Here is a 14,326-nt window from a genome sequence, read left to right as displayed (position 1 = left end):
GCCATGATAAACTCTGGATGAATTTCGTGGTAAGTGTGTGTATACCCAAAAAAACCACTCATCAAAAAGGTCTCCAAGTATCTATCCATCCTTTGGTTTATGAGGCTTTGCAGAATTCATTACAGTTCCTCTCATGAGCTTCTTGATTTTAATTGAGAAGAGCCAAAAATTAAGTTTAGTTCTATATACCGTCAATTGCAATCACTGGAGGAGGTCTGAAGACCTTTTACCTAGAAAATGTATCTGTACCTTTGAGGCCAAACTCTACCCTGGTTTAGTGGACTTAGAAATGTGCTTGTCTTTCTTGAAATCATCATTTTCTCTGTATATAGCTGTACTCAGTATATACTGTTTATTCTGTATGTGAAGACACTAGGTGACTGGGCTATAGTTGTTAACACACACCGGGGTACAATTATATTGGAAACCCGCATGCCTTGAGAATGTTGTGATGCATGAAGCTTAAGGCAGTGTGAGAAGCATGTGAGAAGTGCAGTTAATCAGTGTTACTGCCCTACTTGCAATATGTCATTTGCTTTTATGAAAACATTTTTATCTTAATGAAAAAATATTTTAATGTAAAGACATTTAAGAATTCGCATTCTGATTGTTTTTGAAATAAAGTACTACATATATCGGGAGCTTTAAATATTGGCATTTTCAGTTCTCTGACAGATATTAGTTGAAAAGTGAAACCGAATGCACAAGTGAGAGTTCTCACTCTCAGTTGTTGGCTGCAGATGACCTTTCCACTTCTGGTTCTGTGGAATGTGAGATTAGATTGGACAAAATAAGAAAAGTGAAAGATGAAGAAAAAGTTATTCTAAAATCCTTCAATCCATACTCTGCTTTCAAAGAAAAATCAAGGGGAAAATGGGATCCAAAAGCCAGAAGTAGAAATTTACAAGAACCAAGGGAATACATGGGTCAGGAGATTGGTAATTAACCAGATATGGAGACTTTCATCTCTATATTGCTGAAATGAATCCAGCTCAGGATGCTAGCTAACAGAAACTGTTACCATATAATTGCCACATAGCTGTCTATTTGAAATGAACAGGAGGTCTGAAATCCAGTTCCTAATGGATAAGTGTCTACATCACAATCGGCCCTTCCCCCGCATCCACCGGGCATTAATTGGCAATATCATTGGTAGTTTTAGTGAAGAGGATGAGTGGGCGTGGAAATGAACTAACATCTCTCCCCTAAAGGCACGGTTCTTTCAAGTCAGAAATGAGACCAATTGATGGAGAAGTATGGGGAAGCATGTATTGTAGCTTTGGAAGAACGCTTCAGAAACTTGCCTGGGGTATAGTTCCACGCTGGAAAGCAACTTTGCAAAAATGGCACTGTGTGTTCCATATTCATCTCTCTCAAAGGTCAAATGAGCTCATTTAACAAGTGAAAAATGTTGTGGTTTTTTTGGGGGGGGGGTTCTACCAGCCAATCCTACAAACCTTCCCTGCAATCAGAGAGTCAAGCTGAGATATTTCTGCATCATGTATGTCTAGGAATAAAGAGATTGCAGTTGGGATTTAATAATTCTGTGCATGATGCACAAATCAGAATAGAATTCAGCACCCTCTCCAGATCTGCTTTGGTTCTGCAGTACTAACAGCTGTTAAAATCACTACAACTTTAGGTTAGTAAGTAAAGCAGTCAGCTATTAGACTGAATCCATAGAAGGAGCAGGCCTATTGAATAAAAAGCTGTTATTTTTACAGTCACTTTTCAGAGTAAAAATGATCTTTAAGTTAGGGAGAGTGGTGGGAGATCACATGATTGGTGAGTGGGTATCTATGAAGAATACCACCCTCTCTCAGAAAGAGACAGTACAGGAAATTAATTTCCTTGCGTGTAACATAAGCATACTACCAGGAGTAGTTTGGGTGCCTAACACTGGAATAAAATATTCCCAAAATAGGAAAGGATGTTGCGAGATGGAGATGGACAATGAGTTTTGAAATGGGTAACCTAAGTAATGGGTTTCCTACATTATTTTGCTTCATAGGTAACTAAAATAATTAATACACATTTACACACAAGCACCTAAATGATCATGGAACTATTCAAAGTCTGTCATTGACTTCAATGGGCTTTGGCTCAGCCTGCACGTGCGTATTTAGACCTTTTGTCTTCTTGCCAGAAAATAACTTTCTCTGCCTTTATTCTAGGTCAGGTGTTAGAAAACGTAGATACAAAAGTATAGTGGCACTTACCTGAAAACATCATCATGTGTTGAAAGTTCCTGGGAATCTTTTGTTTTCGACCCAAATTCAGAATGAAAGAAAGTGGGTATATGTTGCATGCTCTTGCTATGAAAATTGCCACCTATAAGGTTAAATGTGAGATGCTGAGGAAAATGGCCATGGGGAAACAGGAAAACTGAGCTAATAAACTTTCTCCAGGTGAATATCTTGAACATGAAGTTAGAATAAACACACTATTAAATGATTGTTGAGCATAATTCATAATTTCAGATTTTAGCTATCCAGCCACAATCTTGCCAGTTTCATTATAGACCCATTTAGGGGCAGAGTTTGGCTCTCTTCAACCATCTTAGTTTTGAGCTCCTTATCCTGTACATCACTTCACTCACTGTTCATTGACTCATCACATGACTACATCTTCAACCCTTCAGTAAAATGCACACCATAAATTATTCCAATGGAAATGGCATTATCTCCTTCAATGGCAATTTAGGAAGGCTAGATGTATTTTTGGACATGATTACCGTCTTCTTTCCTCACAATTCGTGTGGGGCATATCTTTATCTTCATGTCTTTCCTTTTTTTTTTCCTTGTGTAGACTTTAGAAAGGGATTTTTATTTTATCCCTCTGTGTATCTAGTACAAAAAGTTTCCTGAATAGATATTTTAGAAAAATCAGGAGAAAAAAATCACAACTAATTCTATATGGAAACCTTGCTCCTAAGGAGGTTCCTCCCTACCCTCACCTTGTAAATCCTAGGGCTCAATTATGGCTGTAAGCCTGAGACATGTTGTGGATGAAAGAGGAGGTGATGCACCTGAGTGTCTGGAAGCATTATGCCTGCAGAGTCCAGGAGCAGGCACAGTGCTGTTAGGGGTTTGGGAGAGCACACACAGCAGTTACTACACTTGTAGATCACATAGCCCCTGTATGTCTGTCTAGCATAGCCTTGAACCAGCTTGTTGGCTGGTTCATGGGTCATGGTCCCTTTGCTGCTGTCAGCTCTAGCAGTCCTCCATTGCTTAGGTTAGGGACAGTCATATTATATTTGCCTCTGTGTAGTTATGGGGGTACCAGGCTCCTTGAGTCCTTTCTGCCCTCTAAAATAACCTGTACTAGGGGAGCCATAAATTGGGTTTTAATATCAATTTGGAAGTTACATCTAAAAGTAAATGCAAGCAAGCAAGCAGTAAAGTCCCTGTTTGTGAAGCTAGTGCAATTCATCAAAAAATAACAAGCAAAGGGCTTTTGTTTGGGGAGGGCAGGGGGAAGGAGTCATTGTATGGCATTCCAGACTGATACGTGGCACTGAGGAAACATGAAAGAACTAAGGGCAAAACCTCCATGTCTCGGCCTATATGACATCAACATCAGTGGGAGTTCCATGTATATAAAAAGAATGTAAGAAATGAGAGATTTGCCTTAAGCTTTGCACATTGCAACAGGTCTGCAAAATGTTACGGTTCATGCCAACAAATCATCTCTTTAGGTCCATTAAGTGAGTTACTGAAATGTACATATTAAAACAAAGCCAAATGCCTGCCTTCCTCTTCAATTTGAACCCTACAAAGAATTTATTTTTAGCATTTTAAAAAGACTTTTGTTTACTTGATTTTAATTTTTTTCACCCCAAACAGTCATTTTTGAAGATACTTAAAGCAAAGGATACAAATGCCCCAAATATAAAGAGAGCATTAAATATATGATTTTGGAATGTGAATAATGCAAGCCCCATGTAACAGAAGATGACATTCTCAGCCAAGAAATTCATGAACTCGAACAACTGAAACAAAGAGAAACAAAAACCATTATTATGACTCATGTCTGTAACTGGCTGGTGTTTGTCACATAGTCCACATTAACTTGGAAAACAGGCACATTAGATTACAGGGACATTGACAACTTGAAATCCAGTCTTTCCGAAGAGTTTCACTAAACTATAAAAATAGTTTGTTACTACACTATTTGCTGAGTTTCCGTGGCAATGGTTGTGGTTTTACAATGACCTTTTCTTGTATTTTTACATGTTTTCCTCCCCTTCATTGCCGTATGAAAGTCCCACGCAAACAGGGAAAAACTGGCTAACTAAAGTCTCAGTCCAACTTCACTGAAGGCAATGGAAGCATGACACTTCATTTTACACTAGCTTCAATGGGAAGTGAATTGGGTCCTTGATAATACAAGGGAATACAGTGAAACTGACTATGCATAAAGTACAGTCAAATGTGTGCATGCACACACCCCCAGAGAACTTTCCTCCTAATCTTGTTCAGTTACAGCAATCATAGGCATTACTTGTGGCAATATGATTTCAGACAGAAGTGTGATTTTTAAGAAGATGAACTAAAAAAAAAAATCTATGATAAAACCTCCAGAGTCTTGTAAATTGGACCATTTGGACACAGCGGTCAAATTCTCATTTCAAACTAATCTATTTAAGGAATCATTTAAACATGTTACATAAGAATGGCAAATAATTTAATTGTTATAACAGGGTTTCTTCTGTGAAACAGACCAATACATCTATTTGTCTTGAGAGGATGTTCCTGATAGGATCAGGAGACAATTCACTTTAAAGGGAAAACATAAAACGTAAATCTTCAGTCTGCTGCCATACCTGGAGAAACTATAGACAGTGTCCCCAAAGCAACAACAGAGTACTTTACATGCCCGTCTTCAGTGCAGAAACCTACTGAAGCCAGCAGGACTCTGTGTGGGCTTGGGAGTCAGTGCTAGCAAATCCAATGCAGAATCAGGGCCTAAGTTTGTAAATTCTGCATACAAACATATAAATCCACTCTACTAAGATTCAGAAGGGTAGCCATGTTAGTTTGGATCTGTAAAAGCAGCAAAGAGTCCTGTGGCACCTTATAGACTAACAGACATATTGGAGCATAAGCTTTCGTGCGTGAATACCCACTTTGTCGGATGCATGTAGTGGAAATTTCCAGAGGCAGATATAAATAGAGGCAAGCAAGAATCAGGCTAGGGATAACGAGGTTAGTTCAATCAGGGAGGATGTGGCCCTCTTCTAGCAGTTGAGGTGTGAACACCAAGGGAAGAGAAACTGCTTTTGTAGTTGGCGAGCCATTCACAGTCTTTGTTTAATCCTGAGCTGATGGTGTTAAATTTGCAAATGAACTGAAGCTCAGCAGTTTCTCTTTGAAGTCTGGTCCTGAAGTTTTTTTGCTGCAGGATGGCTACCTTTAAATCTGCTATTGTGTGTCCAGGGAGGTGTTCTCCTACAGGTTTTTGTATATTGCCATTCCTAATATCTGATTTGTGTCCATTTATCCTTTTATGTAGGGACTGTCCAGTTTGGCCGATGTACATAGCAGAGGGGCATTGCTGGCACAAGATGGTGTATATTACATTGGTGAACGTGCAGGTGAATGAACCGGTGATGGTGTGGCTGATCTGGTTAGGTCCTGTGATGGTGTCGCTGGTGTAGCTATGTAGGCAGAGTTGGTATCGAGGATTGTTGCATGGATTGGTTCCTGAGTTAGAGTTACTATGGTGTGGTGTATAGTTGTTGGTGAGAATATGCTTCAGTTTGGCGCTTTAGTTCGGTAATTGGTAAACCACGCTGTCTGGGCACCCTCCTGGCCAATGAGACTTCCCAGGAAAGACTGCTTTAAAAGTGGTTGTTTAAAGTTACTTGTTTAAAATGAATAAGCAGCCTAGTAATAGATAGCACTCTCCTGTGTGTTTAAACTGTGTTTCTGCCATGGAAGTGCATCCTGTGCACTTTTTTTTCCTCCTGACGAGCCTTTGTAATCGTGAATATTAACAGAGATTGAGCATAAATTTTTTCCCAACCAATATTATTTTCTTTATGCCAATAAAAATTAGTTCTTCATTAAACACTTTCACATTCTATATTAACCCCAAAATATTGTATGTACCAGTAAACTTTCTCTTGCTGCATTGATGTAGCTAGCTACTTGGAAAAATGCCAGCTCTCTATGAGTTAAATCTCAAGTGGCTACATTTCTGCATGACATCAAAGTAGGACAGAAAGCACTTCAATAATCCAACATCAACCAGGGGAACCTGGAGAATCATATTGATTGTACTGGTACAGTGAGAGATTTGAAGGTGCGAGAGAGCCATTAAAAACCCCTGTAGTCAATGTTAAGTGAGGGATATAAAATTTATGACATTTGAATGTTATTTAATTAGAACACAGCGATCATGAAATTAAGGATACTGATAAATCAATAGTTGATGAAAACTACTTTTGCCTGACTGTTTTAAATTAAAATACAGTGAATGCAGACTACCACCATTTTTGTAGGATTCTGGAATACCTTTATTACATTCTAATCACTTTATTTATTCTCTCTTTCAATTAGAGGCTTCAAATCCTTCAAATAGAGGAAAGAAAAGAAAAGAGATGCAGGAGCAACAGGAAGGTAGGGGAACAGCCAATAATACTTTGCATTTTTACAGTGATGTTCATCCCCCATCAATTCACACAGCACCAGCGAAATGCAGGATGAAGGCAGCTAGGTACACAACTGGCACATGGCACACTGCTCTCTAGTAACAGGAGAGGATACTTTGGCCACGGACATCAAGGCAAACCCCTACTTCTATTAGAAAAGCCATGGGAACTTGAATGCTCTTGCAGAGAAGAAAGGATGTTAAAGCAAAATTTTCAGCTGTGATTGTCTGAAGTTAAAAAAGAAAAGGAGTACTTGTGGCACCTTAGAGACTAACCAATTTATTTGAGCATGAGCTCTTGTTTTTTCCTCCCCCCCCCCCCCCAGATGTTCTGGTTTAACTTGGATTTAAACTTGGAGAGTGGTCAGTTTGGATGAGCTATTACCAGCAGGAGAGTGAGTGTGTGTGTGTATGGGGGTGGGGGGAATGTGAGAAAACCTGGATTTGTGCTGGAAATGGCCCACCTTAATTATGCACATTGTAGGGAGAATGGTCACTTTGGATGAGCTATTACCAGCAGGATAGTGAGTTTGTGTGTGTGGTTTTTGGGAGGGGGGTGAGGGGGTGAGAGAACCTGGATTTGTGCAGGAAATGGCCCAACTTAATTATCATGCACATTGTGTAAAGAGTTGTCACTTTGGATGGGCTATCACCAGCAGGAGAGTGAATTTGTGTGGGGGGGTGGAGGGTGAGAAAACCTGGATTTGTGCTGGAAATGGCCCACCTGATGATCACTTTAGATAAGCTATTACCAGCAGGACAGTGGGGTGGGAGGAGGTATTTTTGCATATTCTCTGTGTATAAATAAAGTCTGCTGCAGTTTCCACAGCATGCATCCGATGAAGTGAGCTGTAGCTCATGAAAGCTCATGCTCAAATAAATTGGTTAGTCTCTAAGGTGCCACAAGTACTCCTTTTCTTTTTTGCGAATACAGACTAACACGGCTGTTACTCTGAAACCTGTCTGAAGTTAGGCACCTAATTTTTTATTTAAATCCCTCAGTGTGTGGCTTGATTTTCAGAGGTCCTGAGCAACTGCAGCTCCCAGGGTAGTCGATATGAGTAGTATCTCGCCATCTCTGAAAAACTCACTTGTCACTCTGGTTTAGGTGCCTGAATATGGACTTTGGCCCTTGATTTAGGCACCCACATTTTGAAAAGAATGGTCCTAACTTTTTAAGGTGCCACCCAAAAGACCAGAAAGTAAACAGTAGGGTACTGAGATGAGAGGCTGAGTCAACCCTGCTGGCATTTGAATCCGGAGTTCTAGGGAATCTGATTATTTCTTTCCCGATTGACTGAACTATTTCAATTTATAACTATTTTATAGAAGTGCCGGTCCCAGGCTCTAGGCACCTCAGGTTCCTAGGCACTTTGGTACAGGACAAATAACACTAAAAGTACAGTGACTGCAAAGATGAAGTTCCCTCTCATTCCAAAAATGACCACTAAAAAACCCAACAAACACTTTGGAGGAAAACTTTAAATGCCCTTAAACTGAGGGATGAGAGATCCCACTCCAGCTTTCTAGTCCTCCATGGAGTTCTCCAGTGAAACCAGTTTTTCTATTCCTGATGTTGGTAAGATAATAAAAAAGTGCTAATGAAAAACACTGTCAGGCTTTCTTTAGCTCTCATAAAGAGCAGGAGGGAAGGAGGAGGGGGGAGAGGGAATGGCAGAATAATTTTCTCTTTTTCAGACTACCTTTAACAATAATGAGGAGGCAGAAAAAGAACTAGGACCACTTGAACAGTACTGTTGCAAACTCTGAATGTAATCAAGTAAATACTGGAAGCATAACAGCACCTTATGAGTTTAGACCCAAGTGAGAGCCCTACATTTCTACCTGCATTAGGTTGAATGACCTAATGTAGTATAAACAAAGTGACTAATATATGTTAGGCAACCAGTGCCTTTCCTTAGGTCTGTACATATGGCACAAATGAAAAAGTCACATTTCTTGTCTCTTTTTGTATCAAATTGACCAATCAGTGAACTCTGAAAGAACCAGGATTTTGGGGTAGTAGAAGAGAGCAACATAATAATGAGGGGAGGGGAATACATCTAAAACTGGGTGGCTAATTTAACCCTCTCTGAGACTGCTCTAAATCTCTAGCTCTATGCTGAGATTTCTGGTACTGTATGGGAATGTCATCTAGGGAAACTTTCACTGGGGTTTTCAGTTTTTCTAATTCCAGTCCCACACCCAACCAAGCAGTGAAGAACTGAGAGATAAAACAGTTTAAAAAAAATAAGCCTGCTCTGAACTACTAACAGTTTTGGTTTGTATGGGATAGATGGGGTGGAAGTTTGGGCTGGTTTTATATTTTAACTGGATGAGTCTGACAATCCTAATCATATTGTAAACTAACTTTTAAAAATAATTTTGTTCTTCTGTTTTATTGAATTAGTAACTCACTTCAGAATCTGAGGGTGAACCTGTTTGAGCTTGTCCTCAAGGAATCAATTCTGAAGCACTTAGACGAGAGGAAAGTGATCAGGAACAGTCAGCATGGATTCACCAAGGGAAAGTCATGCCTGACTAATCTAATTGCCTTCTATGATGAGATAACTGGTTCTGTGGATGAAGGGAAAGCAGTGGACGTGTTATTCCTCGACTTTAGCAAAGCTTTTGACACGGTCTCCCACAGTATTCTTGTCAGCAAGTTAAAGAAGTATGGGCTGGATGGATTTTCTACAAGGTGGGTAGAAAGTTGGCTAGATTGTCAGGCTCAACAGGTAGTGATCAATGGCTCCGTGTCTAGTTGGCAGCCGGTATCTAGCGCAGTGCCCCAAGGGTCGGTCCTGGGACCAGTTTTGTTCAATATCTTCATTAACGATCTGGAGGATGGTGTGTATTGCACCCTCAGCAAGTTTGCGGATGACATTAAACTGGGAGGAGTGGTAGATACGCTGGAGGGTAGGGATAGGATACAGAGGGACCTGGACAAATTGGAGGATTGGGCCAAAAGAAATCTGATGAGGTTCAACAAGGACAAGTGCAGAGTCCTGCACTTAGGACGGAAGAATCCAATGCACCGCTACAGACTAGGGACTGAATGGCTAGGCAGCAGTTCTGCAGAGAAGGACCTAGGGGTGACAGTGGACGAGAAGCTGGATATGAGTCAACAGTGTGCCCTTGTTGCCAAGAAGGCCAATGGCATTTTGGGGTGTATAAGTAGAGGCATTGCCAGCAGATCGAGGGACGTGATCATTCCCTTCTATTCAACATTGGTGAGGCCTCATCTGGAGTACTGTGTCCAGTTTTGGGCCCCACACTACAAGAAGGATGTGGAGAAATTGTAGAGAGTCCAGCAAAGGGCAACAAAAATGATTAGGGGTCTGGAACACATGACTTATGAGGAGAGGCTGAGGGAACTGGGATTGTTTAGTCTACGGAAGAGAAGAATGAGGGGGGATTTGATAGCTGCTTTTAACTACCTGAAAGGTGGATCCAAAGAGGATGGACTATTCTCAGTGATAGCAGATGACAGGACAAGGAGTAATGGTCTCAATTGCAGTGGGGGAGATTTAGGTTGGATATTAGGAAAAACTTTTTCACTAGGAGGGTGGTGAAACACTGGAATGTGTTACCTAGGGAGGTGGTGGAATCTCCTTCCTTAGAAGTTTTTAAGGTCAGGCTTGACAAAGCCCTGGTTGGGATGATTTACTTGGGATTGGTCCTGCTCTGGGCAGGGGGTTGGACTAGATGGCCTCCAGAGGTCCCTTCCAACTCTGTTATTCTATGATTCTATGATTTAAAGGAAAATCCGTTGACCAGCCAGAGGCTCGTTGTAGCAGTGGAATGAGCATATTTTAGCATTATCTTGGAACTATCCACAGTAGTGACAGACTTTTTAATGTTGATTCACTGACTGACAGTGGGACAGTTATGGTAATGGAAGCCCCTTGTGAACAGAAGAGGATGATGAGTAGGGTTAATATATTATACATTTGAAATTAGAAACAAACTATATATTAACAGACATCAGCAATAACAAAACCACAACATAATTATGACATCATTAAAACTAGGCTTTTAATTACACTAATGTGTTCTTAGCCATCCAGAAGGGTATGTCTTTTGGGAAGTTAGCCACCTGGGTCAGTCAGTTGGTGCAGCAAGCCAGAGGGAAATGGGGTTCAGGCAGGCCATTGACTGACAGCTGAGAGCTGTGGCAGACTGACAATATCCTGTAATATCCAGAATGAAGCTTTCTGAATTAAGCTAAACCTGATTGAATTAGAGCTAATACCCTTGGGGTACATTGTATTAGAAATGCAAATGTCTATGTTCTATTGTGAGATTGCATAGAACATCTTTAGCAGGAAGACAAGATTAATGCAATCTCTGGACGGTATTAGGGAGTTCAAAGGTCTTTTTAGAACAATGTGTGTAAAGTGGATTTCCTCAGAAGTATCTTGGTTGAGGGGGATGCAAATTCTCCTCTGGAAGCCAACCTGTTGAAGATACACCTTGGGGAGAGAGACTCAATATCTGCTAATTACCTACTCCTGGAAACTCCAGATCAAACACCCCTGAACCATATATTCAAATTGCCCCTTATGTCATGACTATGCTTGTTCTGAACTGAAGCTGTGATGAAGTGCTAACCACAAGGAATCCCTGAAGGTGGGGGTTTGAAGGACTGATCCTGCCAGAATCCATATTAGGGTTGGGATTAACACTGGTATGCTTATTAGCATGTGTATAGGTTATTTTATTGCTTTTAATAAATTTTCTCTGTAGTGCTTTTTACTTTAAGAATAAAGTAGGCTTGCATAGGCAGTCCTGTGTAGTTATACTTTATATAACCTTATAACTACAGCAATTACACCTGTTATCCGTCTCTGAAGAGAAAGCAATCAGGTGTCTTTGGGCAACTGGTCTGTGCTGGGAAATACACAGTGAAGACAGGGAGCCATACAGCCTGGAAATACCCTGGTCAGAAGGGAGAGGGGATGCAGGTCTCCACCCAAGAGAGGTAACAGCTGGCAGCTGGAACCTGAGAGTGGGTGCCCTTGCTGGGCCACTAATAGGAAATACAGGTGCAGTTGCCCTGAATTTTGATGAGCTATAAAGAATAGTCTTTTTAAAAAAACTAACAGTCTGCCAAAAGGAAGAAAATGTGTGGCTTTGCTGAAGTCAATTTCAGTTTGTTGTTGTGCCACATAGCTAACAAAGGAGACTTTGAATGGTGTGACTCAACTGCTCTCCTTCTGCTCAATGAAAAATAGTAATATCATCTCTGCAATCCAATTGTCCTTAAAGTCACAATGAACTAATATATTTACCTTTTGTACTTTTGCATTTATGTTAGTATTAGAGGAACAGATTGTGTCTGATGTTTTAAAAGCAAAACAACGAATCAATCTCATCTCTCTTCACCCCCGCACAAAGTTTTCCTGTGACTTGCCATCCTAGTACTAACCTCCAGCGATCAATTCCATTTCTAAGGAGACAGAATACAATTTATTCAACTTCAATTTGCTGAGAGGAAAAAACCTCTATTCTCTAATATTAATTCTTGAAGCAAGTTCAAAAACAATTTTTCATTCCTTGCCAAGTTTTGGGTGTTTGAAAGATATTCATTTAGACAGTCTTTGAAATATTAGGAGCTGGCATCCAACACAAGGGCCCTGAGCTTATCAGGGAAATAAAAAAATCTTAGGAAGCTCATGCTATGTCTCCTTTTAAAATGAATGACATACTTTCTGACAGGAAGCAGGACTGCAAAAAATTATTTGTTGCCCTTATGCCATGATAAGATTTCAGTCCCCTTTACTGCAGGATCCAACATATTGTGCATGTTCTATATAAATAAATTCCTAGATGATGTTTAATTGCATGATAATCAAGGTGGGCCATTTCCAGCACAAATCCAGGTTCTCACCCCCCCATTTTTCCCCCCCAAAAACCACACACACAAACTCACTCTCCTGCTGGTAATAGTTCATCCAAAGTGACCACACTTTGATTATCATACACATTGTAAAGAAAGTGGTCACTTTGGATGGGCTATCACCAGCAGGAGAGTGAGTTTGTGTGTGTGGGGGGGGAGGGGGGCGGAGGGTGAGAAAACTTGGATTTGTGCTGGAAATGGCCCAACTTGATTATCACACACATTGTAAGGAGAGTGATCACTTTAGATAAGCTATTACCAGCAGGAGAGTGGGGTGGGAGGAGGTATTGTTTCATGGTCTCTGTGTATATAATGTCTGCTGCAGTTTCCACAGTATGCATCCGATGAAGTGAGCTGTAGCTCACGAAAGCTTATGCTCAAATAAATTGGTTAGTCTCTAAGGTGCCACAAGTACTCCTTTTCTTTTTGCGAACACAGACTAACACGGCTGTTACTCTGAAACCTAAAGAATCCTAGTACTTCCTGATTTCAGTGCAGTGAGAACTGTCAAAGAATCATCTCTCCTGTTGTATTTTGCTGCTTCCACTATGGAAGCTACTCTGGAGCAGAGATAATCTCTGGGATGGCAGAAGATATTGTCTGGGCTCTCGTGAAAAGAAGTGGCTTTGGAAGAAGAGGCATAAATAGCTATGCCAATGTGCTTTTATATCTTTTGTGAAATGGCAAGGTCAGACCTCAGGGAGGTGGTAAATGTATGTTTGCAAGTTGCCAAAGGCTCTCAATTCCCTTTAATTTCAGGGGAAATTGAAAGTGCTCAGAACCTCACTGTGTCAGGCTCACCCTGACTAAAGTTTAAAAAAAAAAAACCCAAATCCCAGATTCCCAAATTTAGGTTCCTAAATCCAGATTTACCTACTCCAAATCAATTGGAGCCACAGGGTACTCAGCTTTTGAAAATCAAACCACTTATTGGAGGCCTAAGTATGGTTTCAGGAACCTGACTTTAGACACTTGTTTTTGAAAATGTCAGCCAAAGTTTTTATGGTCTTATTAACTCATACTGAATTCCATAGAAGAGATCACTAGAGATGAACTAGCTACAGTCAGCTGTTCAGTATTTCTGCCTTATCATTCTTATATATCCCTCCAACTCTTCTGAGGGCAGAATGTCCAGAAATGATATAAGAAACCATGGTACGACACCAGTGTTGGGATGGATGCGCAGGAAGATGCCTAAAGCTTTAGGTTGTAAATGTATTTGCCTTATTTTTGGATACTCATTTTTACCCAGCTGATGCTGCTAGAGATCAGCAATTTCTGGAGTCTTAGCATCTGGCTCTTGAAATCAGGCAAATGATCATTTGCAAAACTTGACCTTTATATATAGTAGTTGCATAAACTTAAAAATCCTAAAATTCTGAAAATAGTTTAAGGATCATGCTATGCCAATATTCTCAGGTCTAATGGAAAAGAATTCCAATTTGCAGAGGGAGCAGAGCCCTCAAAAGCAAGCTGAGACTGGTTTTCTGTGAGCTACATGCATATTTGCGAGAAAAAACTTGAAAATCCTTTACAAACAAAATACAATTCAAATCCCTCTTATAATTCAAGAAAAGTCCATCTAAGCTATTACACATAACACAATGCTGCCCACAGTAGGAGCAATTACGAACAAACTGAGACATAATCCTGAAAGTTTTAGGAGAAGCAGAGCTATGACAAAGGACCCTATTAATCATATGCTCATAATTAAAACAAGGTTTACTTAATAACCTTCTTGCATTCTGGTGAAACAAAATACCATAC

The 14,326-nt window shown here is 40.3% G+C and overlaps 1 protein-coding gene across 1 annotated transcript in view; it reads right to left on the bottom strand.

The window, feature by feature from the left end:
- The window catches only part of SLC9A9 (solute carrier family 9 member A9), a 325,848-nt gene that overhangs the window by 141,277 nt on the left and 170,245 nt on the right, over positions 1–14,326 (bottom strand). The window contains exons 10-11 of the mRNA XM_073359753.1: positions 3,881–3,994; positions 2,220–2,331 (exon numbers count right to left, since the gene is read on the bottom strand). Of these exons, the coding sequence (XP_073215854.1) occupies positions 2,220–2,331; positions 3,881–3,994 (226 nt within the window). The remainder of the gene's footprint in view (positions 1–2,219; positions 2,332–3,880; positions 3,995–14,326) is intronic.

Source organism: Lepidochelys kempii, chromosome 9 (assembly GCF_965140265.1).
Source record: "Lepidochelys kempii isolate rLepKem1 chromosome 9, rLepKem1.hap2, whole genome shotgun sequence".
Classification (NCBI taxonomy): domain Eukaryota; kingdom Metazoa; phylum Chordata; order Testudines; family Cheloniidae; genus Lepidochelys; species Lepidochelys kempii.
This window is presented reverse-complemented; position numbering and strand designations above follow the sequence as displayed.